Source organism: Nymphaea colorata, chromosome 10, assembly GCF_008831285.2.
Source record: "Nymphaea colorata isolate Beijing-Zhang1983 chromosome 10, ASM883128v2, whole genome shotgun sequence".
Taxonomy (NCBI): Eukaryota; Viridiplantae; Streptophyta; class Magnoliopsida; order Nymphaeales; family Nymphaeaceae; genus Nymphaea; species Nymphaea colorata.
In genome coordinates, this window is record NC_045147.1 from 18,113,377 (window position 1) to 18,140,691 (window position 27,315).

Below are 27,315 nucleotides of genomic sequence, written 5' to 3' on the forward strand. Positions count from 1 at the left end.
AAATTGAGGCAAGTTTGGGACAAATTCATAACCATTAACACGATGTTTCACAAACCAGCCTCAATTTTAAGACAGATTTATGCTCCCAAGGTATCCATATGATGATCTGTGTAAGGCAGGTTGATCAAAACCTTCCTAGGATTTTCCACTCATGGAGGAGGCCCGTTAAAACTAGAGGCTTTTGTATAGTCTCCCTCTTGACAAATTATTTTTCTTTAATTTTAACGACATCATTCCCACACTTCAGAATCCTAATTGCGACTGCAGTCTTAAAAATATCATTAAAATTCAAGTACGCTCCTTCATCAGTGCCTTCCCTTTGGCAGAGAGTAACATAGACAAAGTATTATAAAGACGACCAAAAGGCTAGAGACATCAAAATCTCTCGCATGACATTGACATTGGGTGAGTATACTCGTCAACCAGAAAATCAGTATTAGCTACCAGCTTTAGAGATTGAACTACGCCTCTCATTCATAGTTGAAAAGCGGAAACAGCGTGACAAGCTGCATAGCTTGACAGCTTCTGCTTCGTTGTCCAACCAACTTCAAAGGTGGCCCTCAGGAGAATAATTGATTGTCTTGAGTCGTCGTCTGCTAAATTGTATCATAGATCTGGCACAGGCTCAAGGAGAGTTGGAATTTACCACAGACCAAAGAAGAAAACAGACATCCCACTTCCCTTCATTCTCACAAAATCAGAGGCACTGGCTCGGAGAAAGCTACGTCCGATTCTTTGGTATGGCACAGTACGAGCCCATTCTGGGGCATCAAAACAATAAAGAGAAACTGGATTGTCTTCAAGCGCCTCCGTCATAAGGGACAAACGTATGCAGCTTTCAAAGTCCCAAACCATCCGAGATGTAAATTTACTTCTATCCCATTTCCTTTCTGCCATGCCCTCAACCCAAGCACAAACGATCTGAAGCACAGTGTGTGGAATAAAAACAATGATCTGGTCATATGAAACCATTTTTTTGTTCCTCCCTTTGAAAAGAAAATGAGGGTAGTCAAATGCAAACCAGCAACAAAAGTTCCAAGAAGATCTGTCTGATGCCAAAGAACCTTAAAACACACCACATTGCCTCCCTGTCTTAGATACTGTAAAACAGCTTAGCCACAGCAAGAACTTTCATGTGGTACTTCAAATGCATACACAGATTCAACCATATAAAGCAAAATATAGCGGCCTTGGAGCTTCCTGTGCCAAGTTAGAAACTGGAAAGCCCTGTTCTCTGCAAAAGCTCAAAAGAATATAAAAAAATTTACAATTAACTATCGTGTGTAAATGTGCACAGCGGGAGTAAAAAAAAAAGTCAAAACATTGTTACCAAGCTTAGATCATCGAACAGTGTCCTCATGCTTTTTTAATCTAAACAGAGATGCCCCAAATAGGACATCCATCAAATGCCATTTGTCAAAATGTACTTCCATATAATTTTAACGCCACTTTTGAATGTATACTATGTAACTCATAATATTGCTCTCTACTGAAAAAATGGCATCTTTCAAGTTCCTACTGTGATGCCACAAGGATAACTGAAGATGCCAAATTTTAGTTTTAGTTCACATGAAAGAAGGTCTAAAGCTGTGAATCAACAGCAAAAACATGGAATTTAAACCAAGGTAAAAATTTGATAAAGAACACTAGGGACATCTTGCCAGGTTCATGTAAAAATGACGAAGCAAAGAAGGAAAGTCCATAATCTGAAATAATAGGGGGAAAAGAGGAAGAAATAGACCCAAACAAGTAAAATTCTGGAATATGCATTAAAAAGTTTATCATAAAAGGAGTGTTTAAGTCTTTAAGATGAAGTGGCTTGTTGTTTGTAGGGGCAGGATATCTATATCTACATGAACTTTTCTTTCAAGTAACAAATAAGTCTGGTGCTTCTAAGATACAAACGAGTTCGCTACCTCTCAAATCAAGGGACTTCCATGTAATGCCAGAGAAGCAAGCATGTGGGTTGCAACTCACCGGTCAAGCGATGTGCATCCAGCATGTAAGACCCAAAGCCCCTGTGTTTTATAGAAAGGACAACATGAGAACTTGATTACGATCAGGAAAATAGGAAGCTGACCTGTCATATCGGCCTGAATAGAGGCCACCCTGGTTGCTTTACACACCAGGAGAAAGAGTGAACAATGAGCATACATAGGAAAAAGACAACTAGAGAAGAAGAGCTCTGTGCACACCATTAGCTCGCAGTTGATCACGTCTGATTGCCTATCCACAATCTTCCACATCGATGGAACATACTTGTTACTTGATGCCGGAGTGAGACTTCTTTTTGAGTAAAAGTAGGGGCATTAAGGATCGGCCAGACCACAACCTGTTCACTTGGAGTTGCCTCAATAAAAGTGAAGCAATTCGGCACTGATACTTCCAGAGAAAGGTAAAGACCACTCCAAGCATATCAGTAGGAGAAAGGATACTCTCCTAGGTGGGACACCACAATTCGTTTTTCTATAAGGTAAAGATCCCTCCAAGTATGTCAGTTGGAGAGAAGATACTCTCCTAGGTGGGACACCATGATTCTTTTTCTATCTCTTTCCATCTTCCAGCAGTTGGTTCCATTAAATTCCTGAAGACCAAAGTGCTTGAATTTGGAAAGCCCAAAATCTTGATTGAGAACTCAATGCCAAAGAATGATGTGTACAAAGAAATCAGAATCTTACAAATTTAAGATAGCAACAGAACCTTTTCCCCAGGACCACCACTGTGTATTGATTGATGGCTCTCAGTTCAAACCAATGCATCAACCGAAGTTCATAGTGAAGCAACATAGTACTCCAATAACATAGGAAAATGATCAAAATTTAAGGCTATTCTAATCCCTCCACAAGTATATTGCTCACTTCATCATATATACACGAATCATCAATTAAGCCTCTAATGACCCCAGTTTCAATTGTGGATGCATTCCCGACCATGTAAGCATGTGCAGTAGCATCGGGCACCCATCCCCGTTCTAACATTTTATCCAATATTTTGAAAGCTTTCTCTTTATGTCCTTCCTTGCAAAGACCAGCGATAACCATATTATACAATTTGGAATTTGGCAACCCACCTTCTGAAATAAATTTGACAAGGCTGTCGCTTATCATATGAAGCAGGCAATGACTTATAAGGCAGGATAGTAGCATATTTAATGTTCCAATGGCAGGGGGGGAACCATGGCTCACCATTTGATTGAACACGATAACAGCATTCAAGCCCATATCCATCTCACAAAAGCACCGTAGAAGAACATTACATATCTTTTGCTCAAAGAACAGACCTGCTTCTATCATTTGTGATACGAGTGTCAGAGTTTCTCTCCGTTTGCTTAACTTGCATAACGCAAGCAAAATAGCTGCAAATGTGTCGGCATCAGACACTGTGCCTCTACAAGATGCAAATGACCAAAGCTTCACAGCTACATGTACATCTCCCATCGAACACACTGCATCAATTAGTAAATTAAAAGACGAGATATTAAGAGGGCATTCATTTTCAAGCATACACCAAAAGACTTCAACGGCCTCTTTTATACAATCCATCTCACGTAGACCATCTACGAGTCTTGTAGAAGAAGTGGAATCCAAGCTACAATTTCTACCGGATGACTGCCGAAAGAAACGGAAAGCGTCCCAGTACCTCCCCACTGTACAGTAGCCATTGACCAGAGATGAAAATGTCATGCCATCGGGTTCATAAGAAAAGATGATCATCCTATCAAGAACTTCCAAAGCATGTCTAATTCTTCCCTTTGCACAGAGCGCTCTTAAAAAAATGTTCCAAGAAAATTTGTCACTCAAACCACTTTTCACCATCTTATCAAGTAAACAGCATGCTTCATGGAATCTACTTGCTCTGCAGAAACCTTCTAGTAATACATTATATGGATCAGTATCAGAAACTTCGTTCTCGCTCAAAAGCCGTAATGCATCAGAAAAATTAGGTAACCTACAATACCCAGTAACTAAACTGACATATATCGTGACATCCGGCTTTATACCCAACGCCATTATATCCTCAAAAAGTTTAATTGCATCACGAATCCGGCCATTCTCACACAAGCAGCTAATCAGAACACTGTAAATGGATGCATTAGGAGAAAAGCCGTTACCTATCATCATGTTCAGTAGCACAAGTCCCTCATCCACCCTGTTAACTCTACAGGTCAATGGTATTATATTTTCAAAGAAAATGAAATCCGGCCTGTGACCAGTTGCAATCATATCATCTAGAATCGTCATACCTTCATAGATTCTGCCTTTCTCACATAATGCACGTACAATAATCTCAACGCTCCTACAATTAGGATTACAACCTTTTCTTTTCATCCGCCTAAACTGGTTCAGTGCGGACTCGATCCTATCGGTTCTGCATAAGATATCGATAATCAAATTCAATGTATCAACGGTCGGCGCGATTCCTGCTTTCACCATTTCCTTGTAAACGAACAAAACAGACCTAAAATCTCCTTCGTCAACAAATGCACTCAATAGAATGTTATGGGGCAGAACAGAAGGCTTGCAGTTACTCGAATGCATCCATTCTAGCACGACCAACGCTTCTTTAAGTCTACGGTTTATGCAAAAACCATGGATGAGAGATACAAAGCCATCCTCAGATGAAGGGCATGCTTCCTTTACCATGTGCTTCAGAAGAACCTCCATATCTCCAATCTTCCCATTGACTCCCAACTTCATTATCATACTGAAATAGGTATCCGTCGAGTGTCGGTAATTCCTCTGCGAAGAAGCCCATCTGAACACACTCAGAGCTAAAATTGGGTCACTGACCGAGTTCAGAACCCCAATAATCTTTGTGGGTACAATCTTACCCTCCAAAGAGCGAACGACGGAATCAAATTCCAATGAGTTTGGTTCTTTAGGAGCTTCCCGGGGACTAAAATCGAAATGGGCGCCTCGAGAAACTGAAGATAGAGACGAATTCAGATTCAACGCCGGAAAGAATGATTTTTTGGGGATCAAAGGCAGTAGCCTCACCTTCATCGAAGGTCCCCCACCCCAAAATCCCAGAAGGCCGTAGCTTGAAGGCTCTCTCTCCTCTCCCACTGTTGCTTCAGACTAATGACACCAGAGGAGAAGCAGAACCTCTTCCTCAGATACACAAGGAGGGAGGGAAACGCCTCCCCAGTTACAAAGCTTGGACGGCTTCCGGTTTATGGCGCCGTCGCGGCCTGTACTTGCACGGGTGCCAAGAGCCGTCCATCGTCCACACGAACATGGTGATACCCCTCCATCTTGAAGATTTTGTTCCACCCATTCGCGAGAACTCCCACCCGGATCCGGTCCATAGTGTTCTTGGGTATGCTTGGAATTGGGAAACACAAAAGCAGGTTGATTTATCAAGGGATTTCCGGAAAACGACTTGTCAAGATATTTCACAAACCACAAATTCTTTCTCCTGTTTTGACACTCACACCGGAGCTCCCCGCGCTTATTTAGGGTTAAGATTGTTGGGCATCTGAGCTGATTTTTGGTATAATGTAATAGAGGTTTTCTTACTACGGGCACAAACCTGTTGAATTGGGTCTTCCTAGATAAACCCGTTACAACTGTGCATCCTGGTGGTTTTCAGTAGGCAAAGCCACTTCATTCCTACTGTTCTTAGGGTTGAGAACCGTTTTTGGGACAGTTTTACTGTATATTTTTCAACTCAAGCCACGCATAATTCAATCAAACCGAAGACGCATCATCCACTTTAGGTCGACCAATTATAACTAACTGTGCACCATACTGATTTAAGTGAAAAAGAAAAAGTCCCGTATAATTCAAAAACATGGATTTGTAGATAACAGTTAGTCACCGTCAAAGCTCCTCCAGCAAGCGAGTCTACTATTGCTCGCGTTTCTGGTTTCCTGCAGTTCTTGACTTCTTCTGGAAACCGGCGGGGACATATAAGAAATTCGGACATCTGAACCTCATTTCTGAAATCAGGGGAAAGCGTCTGTCGGCTTGAAGAAAATTTTTCCCTCTCTCCTGGTTCATATCCGGGCTCCCCTCGCAGCAGGAGCCAAACCAAAAGGACTTAGATGGGTCATGGCGTTGCAGGTGTAACATGCAGTAGGCTGCCTCCGCTTCATCCCGCCAACGTCTTCCCGGCCACTTTCTTCTTTCCTTCAAGAACTCTGCGCGTCCCACTCGCTCATCACTTCGGGGTTTCTCTATGTCGTGCTCCTTCACAAAGAAAATTTTGGTGCTGTACCAGCCATCTTGGGGATAGTTCTGAGCTAGGGGAGGATAGAACTTGTCCTGCGGACTCCCCTCCTCTGCCTCAATGGAAATGGCGTCTGGTGATTGCATATGATGGTACCAAGTACGCGGGTACGATTTTATGATGCACACACGTCTTTGAGGTGGATTTGCTATTTTTCTCCGTCTTTTTTAGCCTTCCCTTCCGCTTGTTAATTGTGCATTTTCTTTCAAAGGCATCTGGTAGCATAGTGAAGCTTGCCGGTCCGAAAATGATGTACAAGGATTCCTTAGACCAAGTGAAAAACTTCTCGGAAAAATTTTTCGTTTTATGGGAGCAAGTAGTGGAAGATTCTTATGAGGGACATGTTGGCTAGTCTGCTATATTGCGCCCTTGAGCTGATCCTTTTGCTTGGCTGGCATGATGCCTTGTTTTGTCCTCACAATGAAAGCGCTATTTGGTTGCGCAGCATGGGAATGAACTTGATGCTGGCAAATAACTGATTCTGCCCATCTTGTGGATAACTGGAAGAGGAGTTTTAGTTTCCAAAAACCTTGATTTAACATTGTAGGATAACCATTACGTATTTATAATTCACTTATTGAAGGCGTCTATTTTTCAAAGTACTAGCTTTATATGTTCTGGTATCATAATCTTACCGATATTGTACATTGTAATGATAGGCATTGTCTTATAAATAATGAAAAGCAGACGGATTCATATGACTTGTGATTGGTGGATTGGACTCTTTTGTGTTTATTATATTTGTTTCAGTTCAGTTTGGATGATTAAACATCTAAAAAAACTCACGTAACTTGAGTGGCTGGTTGTTGATGGTTTGCTTGATGGGTTTAAGACTTTGATCTACAAAAGGAAAGGAATAGCTCTGCCCTGGATTTCCTGTACTTGTATCAAACTGTGGTTGTCTTTCTTTCAGAGGTGGTTCCTTTATTTCTTATAGTGAATAAATGGATACTAAGAACGTGCAAAGATACATAGGATTAAGGAAACATCTCCAGCATGCTGTCATTGTCTTTGTGCTCGATATGGCATCTGAGTTCCTTAACTTTTTGTTCTCATAGTGATGCTACAGGTATTATTTATTTTTCCTTTGTCGGAGAAATGAAATGAGAACGATGAGAAGAAAAATATGCAAGAAAAGCTTTCTTCAACTGATCATGGCTTTATGACTTGTTAGGTTGGCAGTATCAGCAAACTCCAGCCACCGTCCAGTCCACCGTGGAGAATGCCTTAACAATTGCCACGAAATTGGGGCGACGTGAACTTGGTTTGGTTGGGGCAAGTAGGACTGACACTGGAGTTCATGCATGGGGTCAGGTTTGTCTCCCTAGGTGGCTGTGGACAGCATGATTGATGAAAATGTGCAAATTCATGAACAGTTCAGATGTGGTTTTCAACACTGTACTAGCTCCAGAGAAATGGAATTGCAGACCAGTTTGACAAATGGCTGGGGATATCTGCAGGATATTATAATTAGCCTGTCAACATTTTCAATATTATTTTCTGTTACATCTCAGGGGACTTTCATTCATAAATCTTTGCCTCTCTCTGTTAACCCTTCATTTGCAATCCCTAGCTGTCATGATTTCTTATTTATCAGAACTTGTCAAACATTCGGTGTTCTATCAAATTTTTATTCATCGAAGTTAAAGATTCAATTTTTTTTCAGTCAACCTTGTCATCTAGATCGTGACGGAAAGAATGTCTAACTAATAGGTTTCGCCGTTTCGGTATATTTTCAGGTTACACACTTTGTGACGCCTTTTCCTTATGACACTCTAGTGGAACCGCATGCTGCACTTAATGGAATACTTCCTCCTGACGTTCGAGTGAGAGAAATTAGTCCTGCATTGCCTGAGTTTCATGCTCGCTTTGCTGCACACAGCAAAATTTATCATTATAAAATATATGCTGCAGCTGTCATGGACCCATTTCAGCGATTTTATGCCTATCATTGTGCCTTCAAACTCAATGGTGATGCTATGAGGGAAGCTGCAAAATATTTCATCGGAAAGCAGGACTTCTCTGCCTTCTCTAATGCTCAGCACAATGATAGGAAGCTTGATCCTGTTAAGGAGATTTTTCGTTTTGACGTTATTGAAATGGTACTTAAGTCACACTTTGTACTAATTGCAACTCTCCTTTTAGTGAAGAAAATTACTGGTTCTTTTTTAATTTTTGTTTTTTTGGGGCTTCTTTCATTATTCTCATTTTCTTCCTATTTCACATGTCTGCACCTCAAAGTGCCAGGTTTTTTGGAAGTGGTAAGTGGGAGTTGTTCTGAACAGTCAAATGACAAAATATTTTTTCCTTTTGTTTGTTCTCCTTGGCACTCTTATCTTCAATCAATTCCTTATCTGCTACGAATGCTACAGTTTGGCTTTGACTAATATATGGACTTCATTTTCTCCTATCTCTCTTTCTGGATAGGGTGATCTTTTGCAGCTTGAGGTTGAAGGTTCTGGTTTCTTGTATAAGCAGGTTCGGAACATGGTATGACATCTCTATCTGAGATCATAAAGCTGCAATCTGTTGCTTTGTTAGACCAAGTTGTCTGAACATTTTTACTTCCTAATGCTAATTTTATGATACCAATGACTATTATGGGTATCCTCAATTTTCTGGTGGAGATGTTCATGCCTTTCTATTTAGTAATTATTTGTTGTGGAATTGCCTATCTACAATGTGAAAGCAATAACCATTCAGCATGTAAATATGATAATTTTTTTTCATTCCTGGAGAATAACTCATGCCTCTGCTGTGACTGCTGAAACTGTGTAAATTCACTTTTCTGCAGGTCTCCTTGCTGATTCAAGTTGGGAAGGAAGCACTCCCTCCAAATATTGTCCCTGAAATTCTGGGAACCCGCGACCGAAGGGAACTTGCAAAGGTTGCTGCCACTGCCCCACCTCATGGACTCTGCCTTGTATCTGTCAACTACAGCCAAGAAATCCTCCAGTCTCCACCCGGTTCTCCGCCCATTAGTTTTGGCAGGACTCATCAACTAACCAAATGTAAGCTTCCATTTTACTAATTACCAGCTGTTTATATGGCTCATTTGCCAAATAATTTTTTCAAATCTCTATCATATTCTTTAGTATTCCTATTGTGAATTTTAAGTCATGCATCCCGGAACATAGCTGAGTCCATATCATTCGATTCTACCATCTGTGACAGCTATGGCCTTTTCACTCAAACCATATGTGAATGTGACAACGATGAACTTTTCCACAGAATCATGGTCCCATGCATTATGGTATAAGTCGACTGACTTGAAGCGATTCATTCTCCTTAAAGATAGATGATCTATCATGGTGGAGTGTTAAAGTCACCTTCATTCCTAACTTTTGCTGGCCTCAGCAGTTAAAGGTGAATAAACATTAAACAAAATGTGATTTAGGGTCGTAGACCACATTTGGGTCTTAATGCTGAGGGCATTAACTATGTTAAGATCCTGCTGGACGAGAAGCAAATGCATGAAATTTTGGTCGTCGAGTTCAGTCCAAAATATCCGATCAAACTCTGGGTTCAAATAAAAACTGATCAATTTTTTACCTGCTAGTCTGGCAATCGTCTGACAAGTGCCTTACTACAATGAACATGATATGGTGGCAAAGCACCAAGGGATAAAGGAATCTGACTAATGGTCTTTCACGCAACCTTGTTCTCTGCTTACAGGGCAAGCAAGCACTCTCGTTTATTTACAACTTGATCGAAATTCTCTCACTCAAGTCGGGGATCCTATCAAGCATTTCACAGAGTAACTCCATCACGCATACGAAATGACCACTACGAGGCAAATAAATTTGAGAAACTAACAATTTCCCATCTTACCGTAGCACCGAAGCTCCTTGAGGTTCCCTTTTACTCCAGAGGAAGCATCTCAGTGAACCAACTGGCAACAAAGTTATTCTTCCAGACCGGACTGAGAACCTCTGTGCTAATTGCAGACAACGCCTGCCCAGATCAATTCTGCTTTAAGAACACATCAGAGAAAACTTGCCAGGCCTCAAGGTTTGCCAACTTGACCGACTTCACTATCCCCTTATGCACTGCTAAGTTGCGAAAACCCCACATCTTCCAGATAGCAATGCTAAAACAAGCTAGCCAATACCAGCAAAGCTCTTTACAATAAACTCAATCTATTTATCATAATTGCCAGCTAGCCTTGATAGACACGATGCATATACCTTGCATGCGTAAATGCATCGCCATCAAAGCAGACACAACAAACATCTTTTCGAACTCAAAGGTGTTTACCTCAATGGAACTTAAGCACCTGCTGTGAATTTTCTAAATTCTAGTAGTGACGCTTCATTTTGACCCAAGAGTGGCACCCAAACGACAAAGGATCTGAAGTGGAGCTCATTTGCTTATGAGTCATGTCTATCTTGGTATGGCTCTTCTGGTCAGAATCATAACTGTACGAAAACGTGGATCTGATGATCCCTCCTTTTTGCATGGGATTGTAAGGAACAAGTCAGATTCATGGATTCGACAGGTAACAATACACAAAGACGTTATTTCGTCTTGCTCGATTAGAAATATTTTCATGTAATATTTGTCGGCTAAATTTATTCTGAAAATGGTAGATAAACGATAACATTTCAAAGTCATAGCTCCACATGGCATGTTGGCTGTTGCTATCTTTGTCTGACCCTAGTGTAGGTCACTGGGGCTTGTTCTTAAGACTTTTTCTTAATCCTTCTAATTTACCATTGTTCTCAAGAGGTTTTCTTCATCCTCCTAATTTAACATTGTTCACAGTACCGTTCGAATCTTATCAGATATGAAAAAAAAAAGAAACCTTCTTCTTTTCGTTAAATTCGGTTGAAAAAAGCGCGAGGGTGTATGTAGCGACTTCATCGTTGCATCTTTCATTTCAAACTGAACACTTGGGAGATTTTCATGGAGAGCAAGGGTCAAGTATCTTGAGAATTTTAGGTATTTGCTTTTGAAACCACAGATGAACATGTTGAAGTTGTTGATCTGAGATGTTACCGCATCTCCCCGTACCCACCAAGAAAGGTCTTGTCACTGGTTCAGCCTGGTGATAACAGGTGCATGCTCGGGGCATTGTACATTAGGCTTCTTCCAACTTGAAGGCTTTAAGGCCACACAAGTTAGCCAGGTAGGCGGAACCCTTTTGAGTTGTCATGGGAGTTTGGGATGGATTGGGCTCAGCTCAATTTATAAAGAGCACTGCTGAGCTTGCGGAGCATCCCAACCAAAAAAACCAATCAGGTTTCAAGAAGTCCATCTCACCTCTTCAAACGTCAAAACTTGAAGCTGAACTATTACCATGACTTGTAAGCACTTTCCTCCGCAAGCTGGATGCAAACTGTAGCCCTTGACATCCTATTCGACTGCAACACTGGAGCCAGGAACTCTGAGTTGTTGCAGAGTGGAGAACCGTACACTTTTTAAGGTTAATCAGAACCTGATACAGTTTGAAGCAACAGAAACCATGTGGAATAAAGAAAATGAGTAGTGTAGCTCCAGGAGTGAAGACACTCTTTCTTTGGTAAAAGCATTGTTAATCTGATGGTGGCCCATTCCCTAATCAGAATGGCCCCTTAAGTGAAGGCATCTTTTTAATATGTAGAATCTGTAGATTGCCTTTTTTGTACAGTTTCCTTTCTGACCCTTGGAGTTTTTGTCTAGCTTTGGAAGGTTCTTTCTTTTATCCAAGAACCCTGCTTACCCAGCAGGGTTGCGCAACCGTTTTTTCACCCCTGTAACTGCAAGTTTCTGCATACTGTTTGGGTGCCACGACCCCCAGAAAAGGGTATCCTACTACAGGATTTCCTTTTTCTTTTGTTTATTTAACAAGCCCACGCTCATGACCAGCTGAATAAGCAATACTGTATGTGAGAACAGATTTATTTTCTTCCTGGACAACTTAATTTTTGACTTTCAACAAGACGCAATTTTAAATCAAATAAACGAAGAACCAAAGATACCTGAGAGTAGAAAAAATGGAATTTAAAACTATTGCACTTTCATTTCCTTAGTAGGCATACGCCATTCTATTACGAAGGTCCAAGGGATCACTTTCAAGTGTACAGGGTATAGTTTCCAAACTTGAGAATCGCATATGCGATCACTTTTAAAGTACAGGGTATAGTTTTTTTCATGCTTTAGATAGAATCATCTAAGGTAACTCAACGTCATACATAGATTACAATACAAGTTTTTCTCGGGTTTTTCTTTTTCCTTCCCATTGCAGTACACACAAATCCTATTTCGTCTCTTAGTATGTTGCTTTCTCTGCTTTCCAAATCCTTCTAAAAGTCAAATATCCTGCTTTGGACTTCAACCTCTCCAGTTTCTCATTCAGCTTCCCGCTCTAGCAACTGGTTGAGGGTAAATTTAGCATGTCAACTGTGAACTCGTTATGACCATCAAGTGAAGAGAGGGAATACGAGTCATGAGCAAGTCTCTGCAACACAGCACGATGAAGACAAGTTCAGTAGAACTACAAGGGCAAGTGAGGAAAAGGTTGGAATCTTGATGCAAATAAGAAGAAACATTTCCCTAATCAACAGAAATGACAACTAACAGTTATTCAAATAAAAATTGAGCCTGAGAGCAAGTTTCTAGAGACATAAGGTCCAAGTGGTTAATTACCTGCTCTTGTGACCGGAAGTACACAAATGGAGTATAATACAAGAAATTTGATACTCTAGATGTATATATGTCAGCATATCTGCAAAGTGCACAAGTTTTAATGAACAGATCAAGAAAATATTCCTTCAACTTGAGCAGTAACAATAAATTAGAAAGAAAGAAAAGAGGGTATCACTAACTTCTCAATTTGTCTTGTCAAGTGGCTTTTATCCCATAGCCCCGCACGGCAAAGATAACCCCACCTGGTAGGAACAAGAACAGATGTTACTGACAAGTACAGATATCCAACCATGAGATTAATTTAATAGGCCATAAAACCAATAGACAGTGTATCTTCAACATCAAGGATAAGCATAATAATGCATATTACTTTGCATATTTATAATGCACATTGAACTCCTTAAAAATAAATAACGGTAAGCATTAATCTGATAAAACAAAAAATCATACAGGCTACCATTTATCAGCCTTCACATAGCAATATCTTTAAACAGAGAACACTGAAATATGAATTCTCAAGAACAATATACAATTCGTACTTTCAACTGCATGCTAAAAAAATGGAAAAATGGAAAAAGATAGAATAGTTGAGCCCATGACAAAATTAAACTATCTAAAGTTCTTTATTTATCCATTACATGCATAAGGCTTCCAACAAAACTTCGTGGGAATAGTATTTTTATATAACATGGGTGCTTGATAACACTCCAGGTGAGAGCATGCATAGTGACTTCAAAGAGAAAAACAGAATCCAATTCATTGCTATTATCAACATAACATTACTTACAATTTAAGGCAACCAGCAACACAGACTACCATGCTACTCTTTGAACGGCTTCATATAGGTACAAAATGCATACTGAAAAATATACGAAGCAATGTAGAAAGAAAATCCAAACACATAAGCTCCTATCGAACATTAACCTGATCATGCTTTGGTTTATCAGATCCTTGGTTTGCATTAAGCCTGACAAGGCCAGCCTAATGACAGGGCATTCCTTCAAGTATGGGCTTGGCTAATGAAGAAGTTCATCCATAAGTTAACAATCATCCACAAGGCGAAAGCACATTAGTAGGATCCTCACTGGTTTAGTTGAAAATAAAGCTACTTCAAGCAGTACACAATCAGTGCATCAGACAAAAAAAAAAAAATCAGAAGCTGCTTGCACATGGCTATCAAATCTAGAATATATTTTTATGCACAAACTACAGAGGATATATTTAAAGGAGGGGAACTGTCCTGGAACCCTTTTTGGGAATATATGAAACATAAGTTTGTGGTTACCTTTTATTGAATTTTTCTCCATCTGCTTCTAACATGGGAGCAATTTTCTCATCCAATCTTTGCATAACAATCAGAAGCTTCTGCATGGTCTCTGTAAGTTCTTGATCACCCATACTGGTTGCAGCAAGAGTCTGCATAAAGGCATCAGAAAAGAATAATTATGGGAACTGCAACATCCCGGATTGAAAAAGAAGCACAAGTCAATCTACGCGAAAAAAAAAAATCTTTTGTGACAATAGGTAAAGCATATGAAGCTCACAGATGACGATCTTGTACATTCAAACTTCTCTTTTCCAATTTTTTTCCTTCTCATTTCACATAGAAATTTACCAACAGGAAATGTCTCAAAATCCATAGAGGCATAGACACTATTGATGAAGGATACTGGAACACCATCTATGGTACAGGTGTAAAACAAACTAAATGCTAAAAAAAGCTAAGGCATACTGATCATGTTGCAAGCCACACAAGTGATATATAAGAAACTCAAACAAGGTATAAGGCAGAAGTTTGGATAAATAGACTACACAGAAACAGCTAGCTAAAGTTCACCTGTGCAGGACGCTCTTTTGTTCGCCGTTGTAATGCCAAGCGCAGCTGATTAAAAAGTTCCCCCACAGTTTCCTTTTGGTTGATAAGTTTTATCAATGCAGTCCTATGATTTTTGCTATCAATGAGTGCCTTGTACTGAAAGTACACAATGATGGTAACATCAGTGAGCAATCTAGGAATATGACTTTAAATGTGATTATGAAAACAATTTTGTCCATTATCAGTGCCACAGAAGTAACCTTCTCTTCAAAGCAACAGATGATAAAAGTAGAAGGTTGAAATACGGTTTGAAAAAAATACATCTGAATACATTCAAACCAGCTAAGAAGTAGGAACACCATCTTCTTGGAACAGATATTCCACAAATTCAAACAGGAAAACATCAAATAGCAAGATTCACCTCTTCTTCCAGCTCCCGACAAATAAGAGCTGTTCTCCACCGCAAATGGACTTTGGATTGGCTAACATCAGTATAAATATGGTCTCCAACATATAGTATCTCATCACCATGAATATTTAAAAACTTCTCAACCATCAGGGCACTTCCTCCAGAGTAGAGTCCCCCTACCAGAGCAAGAAAATGTAGTCTCATTGCAAAAAAGCACACAAAAAATGATGAACTATTGATGGAGACACTTTGTTCAGACTCCAGAGATGATTTTATGGCTATTATAGCCAAGTGATCTAGTATAACCCAAGTAAATGCACACCTAGATAATATACCCAAAACAAAAGAGCTTGACATCAGTCTGAAAATGGCCTCATACCAAAAAACTTAGTACAGAAACAAGAGTTGCTGATCCTAATGGCTTGAACACATCATGAATTTCAAACTGATACAGGAACCCAACGAAGGATACCGACTACAGAGCCATGTCAGAACATGGAAGTAAAAAATGGCCCATCAAAAGCACCACCTCTTAGGCATTTCATCAATATGTATATTCTACTGAGAAAAAAAATTAAGTTTACCAGAGTGAGCCTTAAAACAAGGCCGCATCAGTCCATCCTCTGTCACAACCTCATACATTGGTTGAGATATTTGGAAGAATTCTGGTTTTCTTGCAGAAACTATTACCTGCATAGAACATATGGGATAAAAAATATCATAAACCATTTGACATACTGCCTACACGTTGTTTTCTAGATATCCCTTTACAAACAGCCAACAAAAACTGTTGGAGAAAGTTTCATTGGTCATGTTCATGATAGAATTTGATTTCTGTGACCATGAGAAGTAGAATAAAAAAGCATAAAGGTTTTGCATTTTCTTGGAAAATTAATGCACCGGGAGGATCTCACCATTTCAAAAAGATCTCTCCATCCCATATCATTTGGAAGGTACCTATTGAAAGCATGCTGCATCATTTTGTTTGTGTAATGGTAATCTGAGTTTGTAATTAGCAGCAACTTTTTACCTGACTGAAAATATAGCAAAACAAATATCAGATCTACAAGTGGCAGGCTAAGCCGCTAAAGCTAAACACTGAAAGACATCAGGAATAATCATTTACCTCCTTTTGGTCCAGAAGAGCTAAAGGTAGCTCTGGATCAGGTATTACAAATCGTTCCGGCTCACCAATAATCTCACTCTATGTGCAGGAAGATCACGCATTGGAATGTGAACGACCAAATCAATCTTAAAGGATGAGGCAACATAGATGCTTACCTTCAACCGCCCTTCTACATGAGCATTGAAAAGTGCCAAGGTAACCGCCTGACAAGAAATTATAATTTTCACCATCCTGCTTGATGTATTGCTATTGACAAAGACCTTTATCCATGAATAAGGAAGGCAACAATTACTTTATAAAGCCCCCTGTAATCCAATGGCCCCAGCTCTGCTGGCAATGCACCTTCATCCAGTCTGTCAACCATCTACAACAGAAAAAAAATGAAACAGCTTATTCCCAGGATAAAATGGTGAAAAATTGCAAATTTAGGTAAGAGAAAATGTAGAGGTTGCCCTTTTGTGTCCTTTTTGTTTCAAAAGGCCTATGTGTGCCCTTTTGTTTCAAAAGAGCTCATGATCAATTTAAGGTAGACATTACATTTTAACAGCAGCAACTTACTATAGACAATTTGCTCATAAGTGAGAAGACGTGTGCTTTTGTTTGAGAAGGAACACTGGAACAGAGTCCAGCTCATAAAAATGTATTTTGTACGATTCAGATCTGTTTATGTTATACGTCAGACTATTTAATGCACAAGGTTTAGATTCCTGTTTGTTTGGCTCGTCCAAGGAGATATATGAAGCTGAAACTCAAGGATGTGTTAATACGAACCATATATATATATATATATTGTAGAAACACGAACCACAAAGAGAGAGAGTGGAGAACGAACACACAATCTACGTGGAAAACCTCAGAAAGAGGTGAAAAACCACGGGGAGGCTCTGACCTAGGGGCTCACCGCAACCCCAGGAGAGAGAAAATTATATTTCACTTAATTCAACACTAAACACAAGTGACAAAATAAAGAGGGAGAGAGGAGAAGCCGCCTAGGGTACCGAGCCCGCCTCGGTACCCGCGCCCCATAGAACCGGGTCCAGGAATGGACCCGGTTCCCACAGCAACATATTCTAACACTCCCCCTCAAGCTTGGCATACATGTCAAACATGCCAAGCTTGCTAACATTCTTTTCGAATGAAGAAGTACAAAGCCCTTTAGTTAGGACGTCTGCAACTTGATCTTCAGACTTCATATATGGCAGAATCAGCTCCTTTGAGTCAATGCGTTCCCGGATAAAATGACGGTCAATTTCCACATGTTTGGTCCTGTCATGTAGAACTGGATTATTGGCAAGATTAATCGCAGACTTGTTGTCACAGTACATCTTCATTTTATCTCCCAGTTCCACACCAATATCAGTCAAAAGAATCTTCAGCCACAGCATCTCTGTAACCCCCATTGCAACAGCCCTGTACTCAGCCTCAGCACTAGACCTCGAACATACTTCTTGCCTCTTACTTCTCCAAACAACTAGGTTACCTCCAAGAAAGATACAATACCCTGTAGTAGACCTCCTTGTGTCAGTGCAACCTGCCCAATCTGCATCTGAGTAGCCCTCAATAGTAAGTTTGTCTTGTCGAGTATACAGCAGTCCTTTTCCTGGGTCATTCTTTAGATATCCCAACACTCTTTCTGCACTCTTCCAGTGACAATCCGTGGGAGCATGCATAAATTGACTTAGCACATTTACCGCATACGTGATATCAGGGCGAGTTAGAGTAAGATAGATAAGCTTACCTACTAGCCTCTGATATCGCCCTTTTCCTTCCTCATCCAGAATAGTGCCCGTCTTGATACTTATCTTAGTTCCCGACTCTATAGGAGTAAGATAGGGCCTACAACCAAGTTTACCTGTCTCCTTTAGTAAGTCGAGAGTGTACTTCCTTTGATTCATAACCAGCCCTGTCTCTGATCGAGCAATCTCTATCCCCAGAAAGTATCTCAGCTTACCCAGATCCTTGAGGTCGAATTCTTTAGCTAATCTCTCCTTCATCTTTCTGTTTTCTTCTTCATCACTGCCAGTGACAATCATATCATCAACGTAGACAAAGAGAAGACTCACCAGACCATCTCTCTGCTTTATGAATAGGGTATGATCTCCATTTCCTTGCTTGTACCCAGTAGACTTCATAACGATCCTTAGTCTCTCAAACCAAGCTCTAGGCGACTGCTTCAAGCCATACAAAGCTTTCTTGAGGTGACAACATTTTCCCTCTTGAACATACCCGGGAGGCATGCTCATATAGACTTCTTCCTCCAGATGGCCGTTCAAGAACGCATTTTTAACATCAAGCTGGTCCATGCGCCACTTCCTGTGCACAGCAAGAGCAAGAATAACCCTCACGGTCTTCAACTTTGCAACAGGGGCAAAGGTCTCAAGATAGTCGATCCCATACTTCTGGCTGAACCCCTTTGCAACCAAACGAGCTTTATATCGATCTACAGTGCCATCAGGTTTGTACTTCACGTTGTAAACCCACTTAGAGCCAACTAAGTGTGTCCCTTTAGGGATATCAACAACTTCCCATGTTTTGTTCTTAGCTAACGCACCCATCTCCTCTGTCATAGCATGTAACCACTTGGGATCATCCTTAGCATCATCCACCGACCTGGGAATAACAACTTGGGATAAGGTTGTGATAAAACATTTGTAATTTGTACTGAGCTTAGCATAAGAAACAAATCTCTGAATAGGGTGAGAAGTACATGACCTGGTGCCTTTGCGCAAAGCAATGGGGAGCTCTTCATTCGATGGACTTGGGTCATCCGGGGAGATCACAGGATTGGGATTGGTTCTATCCTCATCACCAACATCTTCCACTGTGGCTTTCTCCTTTCTGACATAAACCTGGCCAAACAAGTGATCCCGGGCAACAATGGGCTGAGCATCCACCGTGGCCCCTTCCATATGGCTGCCCTTCTCATTACTGACCGTGACCGTGTCAATCACACTGGGACTAACCTTGTAATCCAAAAACTCCATAAACTGAATCAGCTGATTAGAGGAATACTCTTCCCCTTTGTTCCCAAGACACTCCCCCTGAAGAGGATTCATCGAAAAATACGACTCATGTTCATGAAATGTGACATCCCTCGAAACATACACTTTGGAAGTAGTGGGATCCACACATTTATACCCCTTCTGAGTGGAAGAGTACCCCAAGAAAACTCCTTTAATAGACCGGGGATCAAGTTTTTTGAGAGTAGGGCTATGATTATGCACAAAACAACTGCACCCAAAGACACGAGGAGTAAGAGGCCACGGATTCTGAGTGGGCCACAGGGTAGAGTAAGGAGACTGACCATCCAACACCCTAGTAGGCATACGGTTAATGAGATGTGCACTAGTGAGAAGTGCATCACCCCAATACCGCTTCGGGACATGACGTTGGAACATAATGGCCCGGGTAACATTCAATAGATGACGATTTTTACGTTCAGCTATACCATTTTGAGGAGGGGTATAACTACAAGAGGTTTCATGAACAATACCCTTGCCTTTCAAGAATTCATCAAGGGATTGGGAGACATATTCCCTTGCATTATCCGTACGGAAAGCTTGAACAGTAGTATGGAATTGAGTCTCAACAAAGGCAACAAAGTTTTTCACAACTGCTGGAACCTCACTACGTTCTCGCAACAAGTACACGAACGTACATCTAGAGTAATCATCAATAAGCGTCAAAAAATAGTGACAACCACCACACGTGGGTACTCCAGAAGGACCCCAAACATCGGAATGAACTAAGGCAAACGGATGAGTGGTTTTATTCAAAGAAATAGGGTACGAAGCCCTGACATGTTTAGCCAATTGACACACTTCACAAGCGATGAGTCAATGGAGACAGAAGCAAACAAATGAGGAAACAACTTTTTTATTAACTGGAAGGGGAGATGTCCAAGACGCTCGTGCCATCGCAGAACAGTAGATCTATCGTTCACACCAGACAAGTGACCACTCGTGGCAGAAATCAATGCTGAAGCAACTTGTACCGGCAGCCTGTAGAGCCCATCAGTAACCGAACCAATCCCAATCTTCTTCCCCGTCACCAAGTCCTGCAGGGAACAATGATCAGCAGAGAAAATCAGATTACAGTTTAATTCTTTAGTAATACTGCTGACAGAGAGTAAGTTCACAGGAATATTTGGAACATGCAGGGCATTGTGGAGACGGTATTTGTTCAACAGGGACAAGCTCCCTTTCCCAGCCACAGAGATAGAAGACCCATCTGCCATAGACACGCGTTGCTTGCCAGAGGAAAGTTGATATTCTTGAAAGAGTTTAGAGTCCCCTGTCATGTGGTGAGTGGCTCCACTATCAACAATCCAATCACCAAGAGAAGGGTTACCTTGATCAGTCGAGGCAACGAGGGCTTGGGCTAGCTGAGCCCCGTCAGACGTGGAGGACTCCTCAGGGGTAGTAGATAGACGGCTGATGTATGCCTGTAGCTCCTTGAGTTGAGCAGGGGACAACTTGGACTTTGCACCACTAGAAGAATTGCTCTGACTGGAATCAGACACAGAAGGGCTACGCTTGCCAGAGGGAGGACGACCTCTGACCAGTCTCTTCTCGGGATGAAGATCCCAACAGAAATCCACCGAATGCCCCAACTTGTGGCAATGAGTGCAATGTCGGGTAGGACGCTGCCCAGTCCCTGAGGCACGGCTGACAAAGGCAGAAGGGCCATGACAGGTGTCAAGATGCATCACCTGGCGACGTTGTTCTTCAGACTCAACACGAGCATATACTTCCTCTATCCCCGGAATCTCATCACCATTAAGAATCTGGCTACGAATAGACTCAAATTCATCCCGCAGGCCTCCCAGAAACAGAAACGTACGGTCCATCCATTCCTTTTCCCAGTAGAGGGAATGATCTGAACCGCACGTCCACTCATCAGTCACACTCAGAGTGGCGCAGCGGAAGCGTTGTGGGCCCATAACCCACAGGTCACAGGATCGCAACCTGTCTCTGATACCATGTAGAAACACGAACCACAAAGAGAGAGAGTGGAGAACGAACACACAATCTACGTGGAAAACCTCAGAAAGAGGTGAAAAACCACGGGGAGGCTCTGACCTAGGGGCTCACCGCAACCCCAGGAGAGAGAAAATTATATTTCACTTAATTCAACACTAAACACAAGTGACAAAATAAAGAAGGAGAGAGGAGAAGCCGCCTAGGGTACCGAGCCCGCCTCGGTACCCGCGCCCCATAGAACCGGGTCCAGGAATGGACCCGGTTCCCACAGCAACATATTCTAACATATATATATATATATATATATATATATATATATATATATGTGTGTGTGTGTGTGTGTGTGTGTATTTATATTTATATTTATTTATTTATTTATTTGAAACAAGAGTACCTTAAATTACCTGCATATACATCACTGCCTCTGATACAGAAAAAAATGTATTTAAGAACTCCCACCTACTCTCATTCCTTAAATCAACCAGCTCCCTTCCATACATCTCACTTCACAAGAAAAGAAATAAGTCAATAACCACATTTTTATGGCTGTCGAACAAACGTTCACAATTAAAGAAGTCGAGACAATGCAAAGGAAGATTCACACCTTACAGCTTTAGTTGAGAGCATTCTGGTACCATGCATAGCCCTTTTTACATAACCAAACCGATCAGCCTTTACTAAGTTTCCTCTCTCTTTGTCCATGATCAAACCTCTAATGACCTAAAGTTTGAGGAAAAAAGCAGCTTTGACATTCCACCTATCCATAACCCAAAAAAAAAGAACATTGCACGAGGAGGAAAAAGAACACCTAAAACTTCACAGATTACAGACAATGTTTTCAATAATATGATGCCTTTCAGATGGCCATAGTCATAGTATTACCAAGTCAGGATCAAATTTCAGCCCATCAACAGGAAAGCCCATACTTTTAAGGTTAGCTTTGCAGTAATCATATGCTCTACCTTCCCATGCCTGCAAGAACATAGTAATTTATGACTTATTTCTTACCCATAAGAATCCCCGCAAAGGGCAGAGCAGATTGTTTGAAAAAATACACTAGTGAACTTCAAATGCATCAATCCAGCTCCTGAAACTATTAAGACAATTAAGCAGCAAGATGGGAAGAAAAAATTGAATTACTGCTTCCTACACATAAAACAAAAATGAGAGCAATGAAGAACTTCGTAGACTAATCACAGAAGTGGAATTTGATGATTGAACCAAGAGAAACAGCACAAATGCACGATACACTTTTTTTGCATTTGCAAATATTAGGCAAACAATCTTTTGAAAGGGGAAAGAGAACACTTCCATGCACAGTATGTAGTTTTCAGTCTTTTTAGAGTAGTTCATTCTAAAATTCTAAAAATGCCACAAAATCTTCATGTTGGATCAGCCTTGATATGGTATTGTTTCACAGCTTTTCTGCTTTATCTTCACAAACTTTCTTCATGTCAAGCTCAATCACTTCAAGTTCATAATGCCAACAAAAGCTCTGTCCACCGGGCTAAGGGAGTTGTCTTAAGACCTTAAAGTTAACAGAGCTTGAAGCATGTTCTGATGCAGATCCGCTTAACCCAGCTTGCGCATATATTAATGTCAATGGGAAAAAAAAATGTGTGTGCCCTCGCTACAACATAAGAGTATGCCTGGGTGAATTGATTATGAAAAAAAATCTGTCAGTCTTCATTTTGCCTGTTGTATTGACACGGATAGCCAGTGTCGCTTCTATTTTGTGGTCCACAATGCAACAAATTTCTAAACTAGACATGGCTCTCTTTTGCTCTTTTCTCCAAACCCATGAAAGCTCTATCTATTTTTTGCATGTTGTACTGTCTTCTAGTAGTCGTCACAATATGTGCTTGTTATGTTGACAGACTTTCTGTTGTGCAATTTCAAGAAAACTATTTGTGGTTGGCCTTTTGATGCCAATAATTGGCTTTTTTCTTTTCATTTTTTTTCATCACATTGGTCTATGTATGTGTCCTCATGATAAATTATTTCTTCCTCTGTTTCCTATGTTGAACACGCATGATTGCATCAGCAAGTGAACTTTTTCTTTGTTAGATGACATAAGAATGTTAAACAAAAACTATATGAAAAATGTCACAAAATGAAAATGGTAGTTTATGTTAGGTCTTTTTGATTTGCCAAGTCATCAAACAATCTTTTGTTGATACAGGCATAAGTCAACCGTGCTACTTCAGGAAAGAATGTAAACTTTAACATTTTAGGTACTGGTTTGTTTGGCCTACTGAAGCTGATCCAAATTTGACTTCCCAAGTATTTAGATAACCCAAATCTGGACCACTTACATTCCCAACGTAAGGTTGTTCGCTTTTAGCATACTTAAGATTGTTTATGCAGCATTTGTTCCCCATGTCAAGAACAGGCTTCATATTTTGTTCATATTCCTTTGATTCCTTTCCCCTGAAACTTTTCATGAAAGAATCATTATCCGCTAAAGGAATGAGAACACAGTAACTTGAGGGTAACACTCCAAGAGTCACTAATCAAAGCAAATAAGGAACAATCCCAAATAAATACAGCACTGGAAGCATTACTCACCATCACATTGTATTGAATCAAGGTATAATCCATATCATACCCAATAACGCTGATTGACCTAAGATTTAAGGTCCTACTACAAAAGATGCCACGAGGTGAATGTCTTGACGATAATGGAGCCTGCACAGCAAGAGTGTAGGTTAAAATTTTTCTTTTCATTTTCGCTGCACCCACCGTTGACATGCACTGGCAAAAGGAGTACTAGGACATATAGGTAGACCAAAAACTTGCAAGATGTGAACAGATACTCTAAATAGTTGACAGAAAGCCGTAATTGTTCCTTTTATGTTCAATTTCCAGTAAGTATCGAGTATTTTTTTTGTATATCTTTTATAAGCTCCCTTTCACTGCCAATCACAAGCATATAAGCCTACAAGAGGACTGACTCAACGGGGTATAGTCAGAGGATAAAAAAACGTTGAACATCAGTCCTTTAATTTTTCACAAACAGTAATAAAACTCGTTCATAGGATTCAATAGATCATTATAAAGAAACACTAATTGACGATGCAGTAGTTGAGCAAAAAATAACTAAACGATGAAGCAAACAAATTATATAGCTATATACAGGAAGCCCCAGCTCATTTAACATGGTATCCGCTTCCATAGCCTCGATTCGAGCAACCTCTTCGATCGGACCTTCCCGGCCATCAAGGCCTACAAAAAAAAAGGAGAACGAACGCATGTCAATGCCTGTATGCCACTATAAAAATTCAAATTCAATTACCAGAGTAAAGAAAGTTCTGCAGCAAAATATTCTGCAACTACTACAGCAATCGACTGACAAAATAAAACATAGTTACAATAACCAAACAAAGTCTCATAACAAGAATACGAGAAGCTTTTAGAAAGACTATTTGAACATGACCATTGCAGCTGACACAAAAACGAGAAAACCCATGTCCTGGTATTCATCAAATTATGCACGGCTCAGTCGGGTGTGACCATACGAGCGTGTGAAGATCAAAAGAAGTGCCTACCTTTAAGTGCGTTTGAACTATTGATCACATCATTAGACCTAGCCAAATAAGTTTCTCACTGATCCAAGACCTTAACAGAAAACTGAAGAGTAAAGGCAGCAGTTCGGTTTGTCTTGGATTAAATTATTAACTCTAGAAGCATGATAAAATAGCCAAGGCAAAAAAAATTTGCAGCTAGAAATATGATAATATGGAGAAGACATAATTGTTTTCATCAAAAATACAACCCCGAGCGCAGCTTGTTTCGATGAGAAGAGTGCACAAAGACATAATGTCGTTCGACCCTTGATTACCCCAACGGTCTCCCTCGTTCTTTCCACTTTAGAACCAGGAATGAGAGGTTTTTAAATGTGCTCAGGATGAGTATGTAGATATTTTTTTTCATGTTTTCTCCTACAACTTACTTTAACCTGTGTCTTCCTTCATATGGTACACTGGAAAACGTTGTGTGCCTATCTTTGACTTCTGTTGGAGAGTCCAACTGAACTTTGTGCTGTTAAGAACCACAAAGATTATGTGTATCCATACACTTGATTTGCTTGGTTTCATCCACGTTCTCCACAACAATGAGCGTCTCACAGAAAGTACAGTCAAAACGCAAAACAGAGGCGATAGAGCCAATAAGATTCTCTACCAGAATCTCAACTCACCTAAACTGCCCAAATGCTCCTTTTTGACGTTCAAATCTCCCTTGGTGCTTTCGCCCAAGTAATCAATGTCGCACTTGCTGGAAGAGGTGACGGAGAAAAGGTCACCACCGATCAACTTATCCCCCCTGTTAGTGTCTTCGAGAACCCCCTGATCACTCTTTCCACCTGAGCAACGGACCCTGAGCCCGCTCCTAGAGCAAGAGGAGCGCGACCCACGTGGGGAAACCGAACAAGCGGCTGGATGCCTCAAGTTGGTAGTAGCCATAACCGAAGATGATTGCCCGGTAGCAAAGAATCCGTTGAACACCTCGGCACAGTCCATGGTTTTCCTAGCTGAGAAGGACAGAGGGGGAGAGAGGGAGGAAAGTTAAAAGAAATAAGCCTCCTACAGATTTCTCATTGTCCACGCCCTCTTATTAGCGTCTTTTACCCTTGCGCCTCGTCTGCCACCGCCAGTACTGTAATTGATGACGTCATCTCTCTCTCTCTATATATATATACCCACTTACTGAGTCTTTTCCCGTCTCTTCTCCTCGTATCTTCTCTTCGTCCACTACTTTACCGCTCAGTAGAAACTAGAAAGATGGGGAGTCGCAACCTTTGCCCGCGCGAAATCCGAATCAATGATGTCGGTCCGCACTGACGTCCGACTTGGAAAAACCGATGGTAGTTGGAGTAATCGACTTAAAAATACTTCCCATGGATAGAAAGCAGCAGCAGGTGAACAGTTGATGTGGAGGAGGTGAACGCCTGAATCAAGTCCAAACTCGTCGGCTTTGGACAAGCACGTCTCCAATAGTTGAAACGTTTTTCTTCTTTCCTATGAGATGACTATAGTTTTCCTAAGAAACTTCCGATTTTTCTTGAAAACTTTCAATCACCGTACGTGTGAAATTCTTCGTTTTTTCTTTTTAACCGCATCAAACGCCCCTTGTAAGAATACAATCCCAGAGGAAAAGCTTAAGGTTGCAAAAGGGGAGAAACGGAGTTTCACCTAAGCTCTTCAGTCTTCATCTTAGCACAAATCATTTGTGGAGTAACTAGACTTGCACTTTGGAATTGGAGTCCGAAAATGTAGACGACAGTTTATTGCATGGAAAAGTATTAAAAGGTCTGGATTAGTGAAATATAGTTCCCCGCTTGTGCAGTGAATTATATCAATTGTACTGCTAGTTTCTGTGCTAACCCGTGAAAGATAAATCTACACAATTGGAGGGAAAAAAATGAAACATTTGATGTTTTATTTCATGCACTTACATTGCACTTTACTGTTCCTTCTGCAAATTTGGCTATTGGAAATCGACAAATGTTGATGGTGCACTGCTTGGGATCACATTCAGGAGCCAATGTTGTTAGTCTACTAATTAAGGTCAGGGAGGTATGTGTGATAAAGGAGTTGCAGGAATTGCTTCCATGAGAGACCAGGTCAAATTTTCTTTTTCAGTTTTATTCCTCTCAACATTGGGTGGTCATGGTCAACTGAGTTTCAAGATGAGGCACTAAAGGGTTCAATATTTAAAGAGTTGAATAATACTTTTTGCAATTGGTGGGGCACAGGTTCACAATTAATAAATGGCCAAAAGAGGAAAAGGTGAACAATGATTAAAGGGCAGAAGAAAAGATGCTCCTCCAAGAAAGAAGACACACAGGTCATGAAAAAATGTGTGAAATATAACTAATCTAACGAAGACACGCTATTTTTTTTTTCTTGTGCTGCAATGTATTTGATTGGAACCAATCTGTAGTTTATTGTTCCAAGCAAAGGCGCCACTAGCAAAAAAGTAGTGGTGCAAGTCATGAGAAGATGACAAAAGTTTGAACAATGATCACAAATAATATTATTTTTCATTATTGCTTTAAAAACCAATTTTTTTTTATAACTCAACAACTCTGACCCACAATTTTCTTCTTTTATATAATTTTTTT

The 27,315-nt window shown here is 40.5% G+C and overlaps 3 protein-coding genes across 6 annotated transcripts; 1 reads left to right on the forward strand and 2 right to left on the reverse strand.

The window, feature by feature from the left end:
* Positions 1-269: 269 nt before the first annotated feature.
* LOC116262047 (pentatricopeptide repeat-containing protein At5g64320, mitochondrial-like) lies at positions 270-5,629 on the reverse strand. Of its 4 annotated transcripts, XM_050079903.1 has the most exons (4): positions 4,998-5,629; positions 2,196-4,924; positions 1,917-2,018; positions 270-1,234 (listed from the first exon to the last, which is right to left on the reverse strand). In XM_050079903.1, the coding sequence occupies exon 2, from the start codon at positions 4,701-4,703 to the stop codon at positions 2,826-2,828; it is 1,878 nt and encodes a 625-aa protein (XP_049935860.1). In that variant the 5' UTR covers positions 4,704-4,924; positions 4,998-5,629; the 3' UTR covers positions 270-1,234; positions 1,917-2,018; positions 2,196-2,825. The 4 variants fall into 4 exon arrangements, with proteins under 4 accessions (XP_049935860.1, XP_031496922.1, XP_031496921.1 ...); XM_031641062.2 differs by having other exon boundaries at positions 1,978-2,018; positions 2,196-5,629; XM_031641061.2 differs by having other exon boundaries at positions 2,196-5,629.
* Positions 5,630-5,790: 161 nt separating this feature from the next.
* LOC116262050 (uncharacterized) lies at positions 5,791-9,347 on the forward strand. Its single transcript, XM_031641066.2, has 5 exons — positions 5,791-6,338; positions 7,406-7,545; positions 7,971-8,333; positions 8,659-8,721; positions 9,026-9,347. Exons 1-5 carry the CDS (start codon positions 6,047-6,049, stop codon positions 9,260-9,262), a joined length of 1,095 nt encoding a protein of 364 aa, XP_031496926.1. The 5' UTR covers positions 5,791-6,046; the 3' UTR covers positions 9,263-9,347.
* A 2,862-nt stretch (positions 9,348-12,209) lies between these two features.
* On the reverse strand, positions 12,210-25,810 carry LOC116262049 (uncharacterized). Its single transcript, XM_031641065.2, has 17 exons — positions 25,390-25,810; positions 24,328-24,416; positions 23,760-23,879; positions 22,074-22,163; positions 21,796-21,911; positions 21,596-21,695; positions 16,502-16,573; positions 16,365-16,412; positions 16,210-16,287; positions 15,998-16,117; positions 15,668-15,773; positions 15,096-15,259; positions 14,696-14,830; positions 14,144-14,274; positions 13,038-13,100; positions 12,859-12,937; positions 12,210-12,670 (listed from the first exon to the last, which is right to left on the reverse strand). Exons 1-17 carry the CDS (start codon positions 25,709-25,711, stop codon positions 12,578-12,580), a joined length of 1,926 nt encoding a protein of 641 aa, XP_031496925.1. The 5' UTR covers positions 25,712-25,810; the 3' UTR covers positions 12,210-12,577.
* Positions 25,811-27,315: the final 1,505 nt, after the last annotated feature.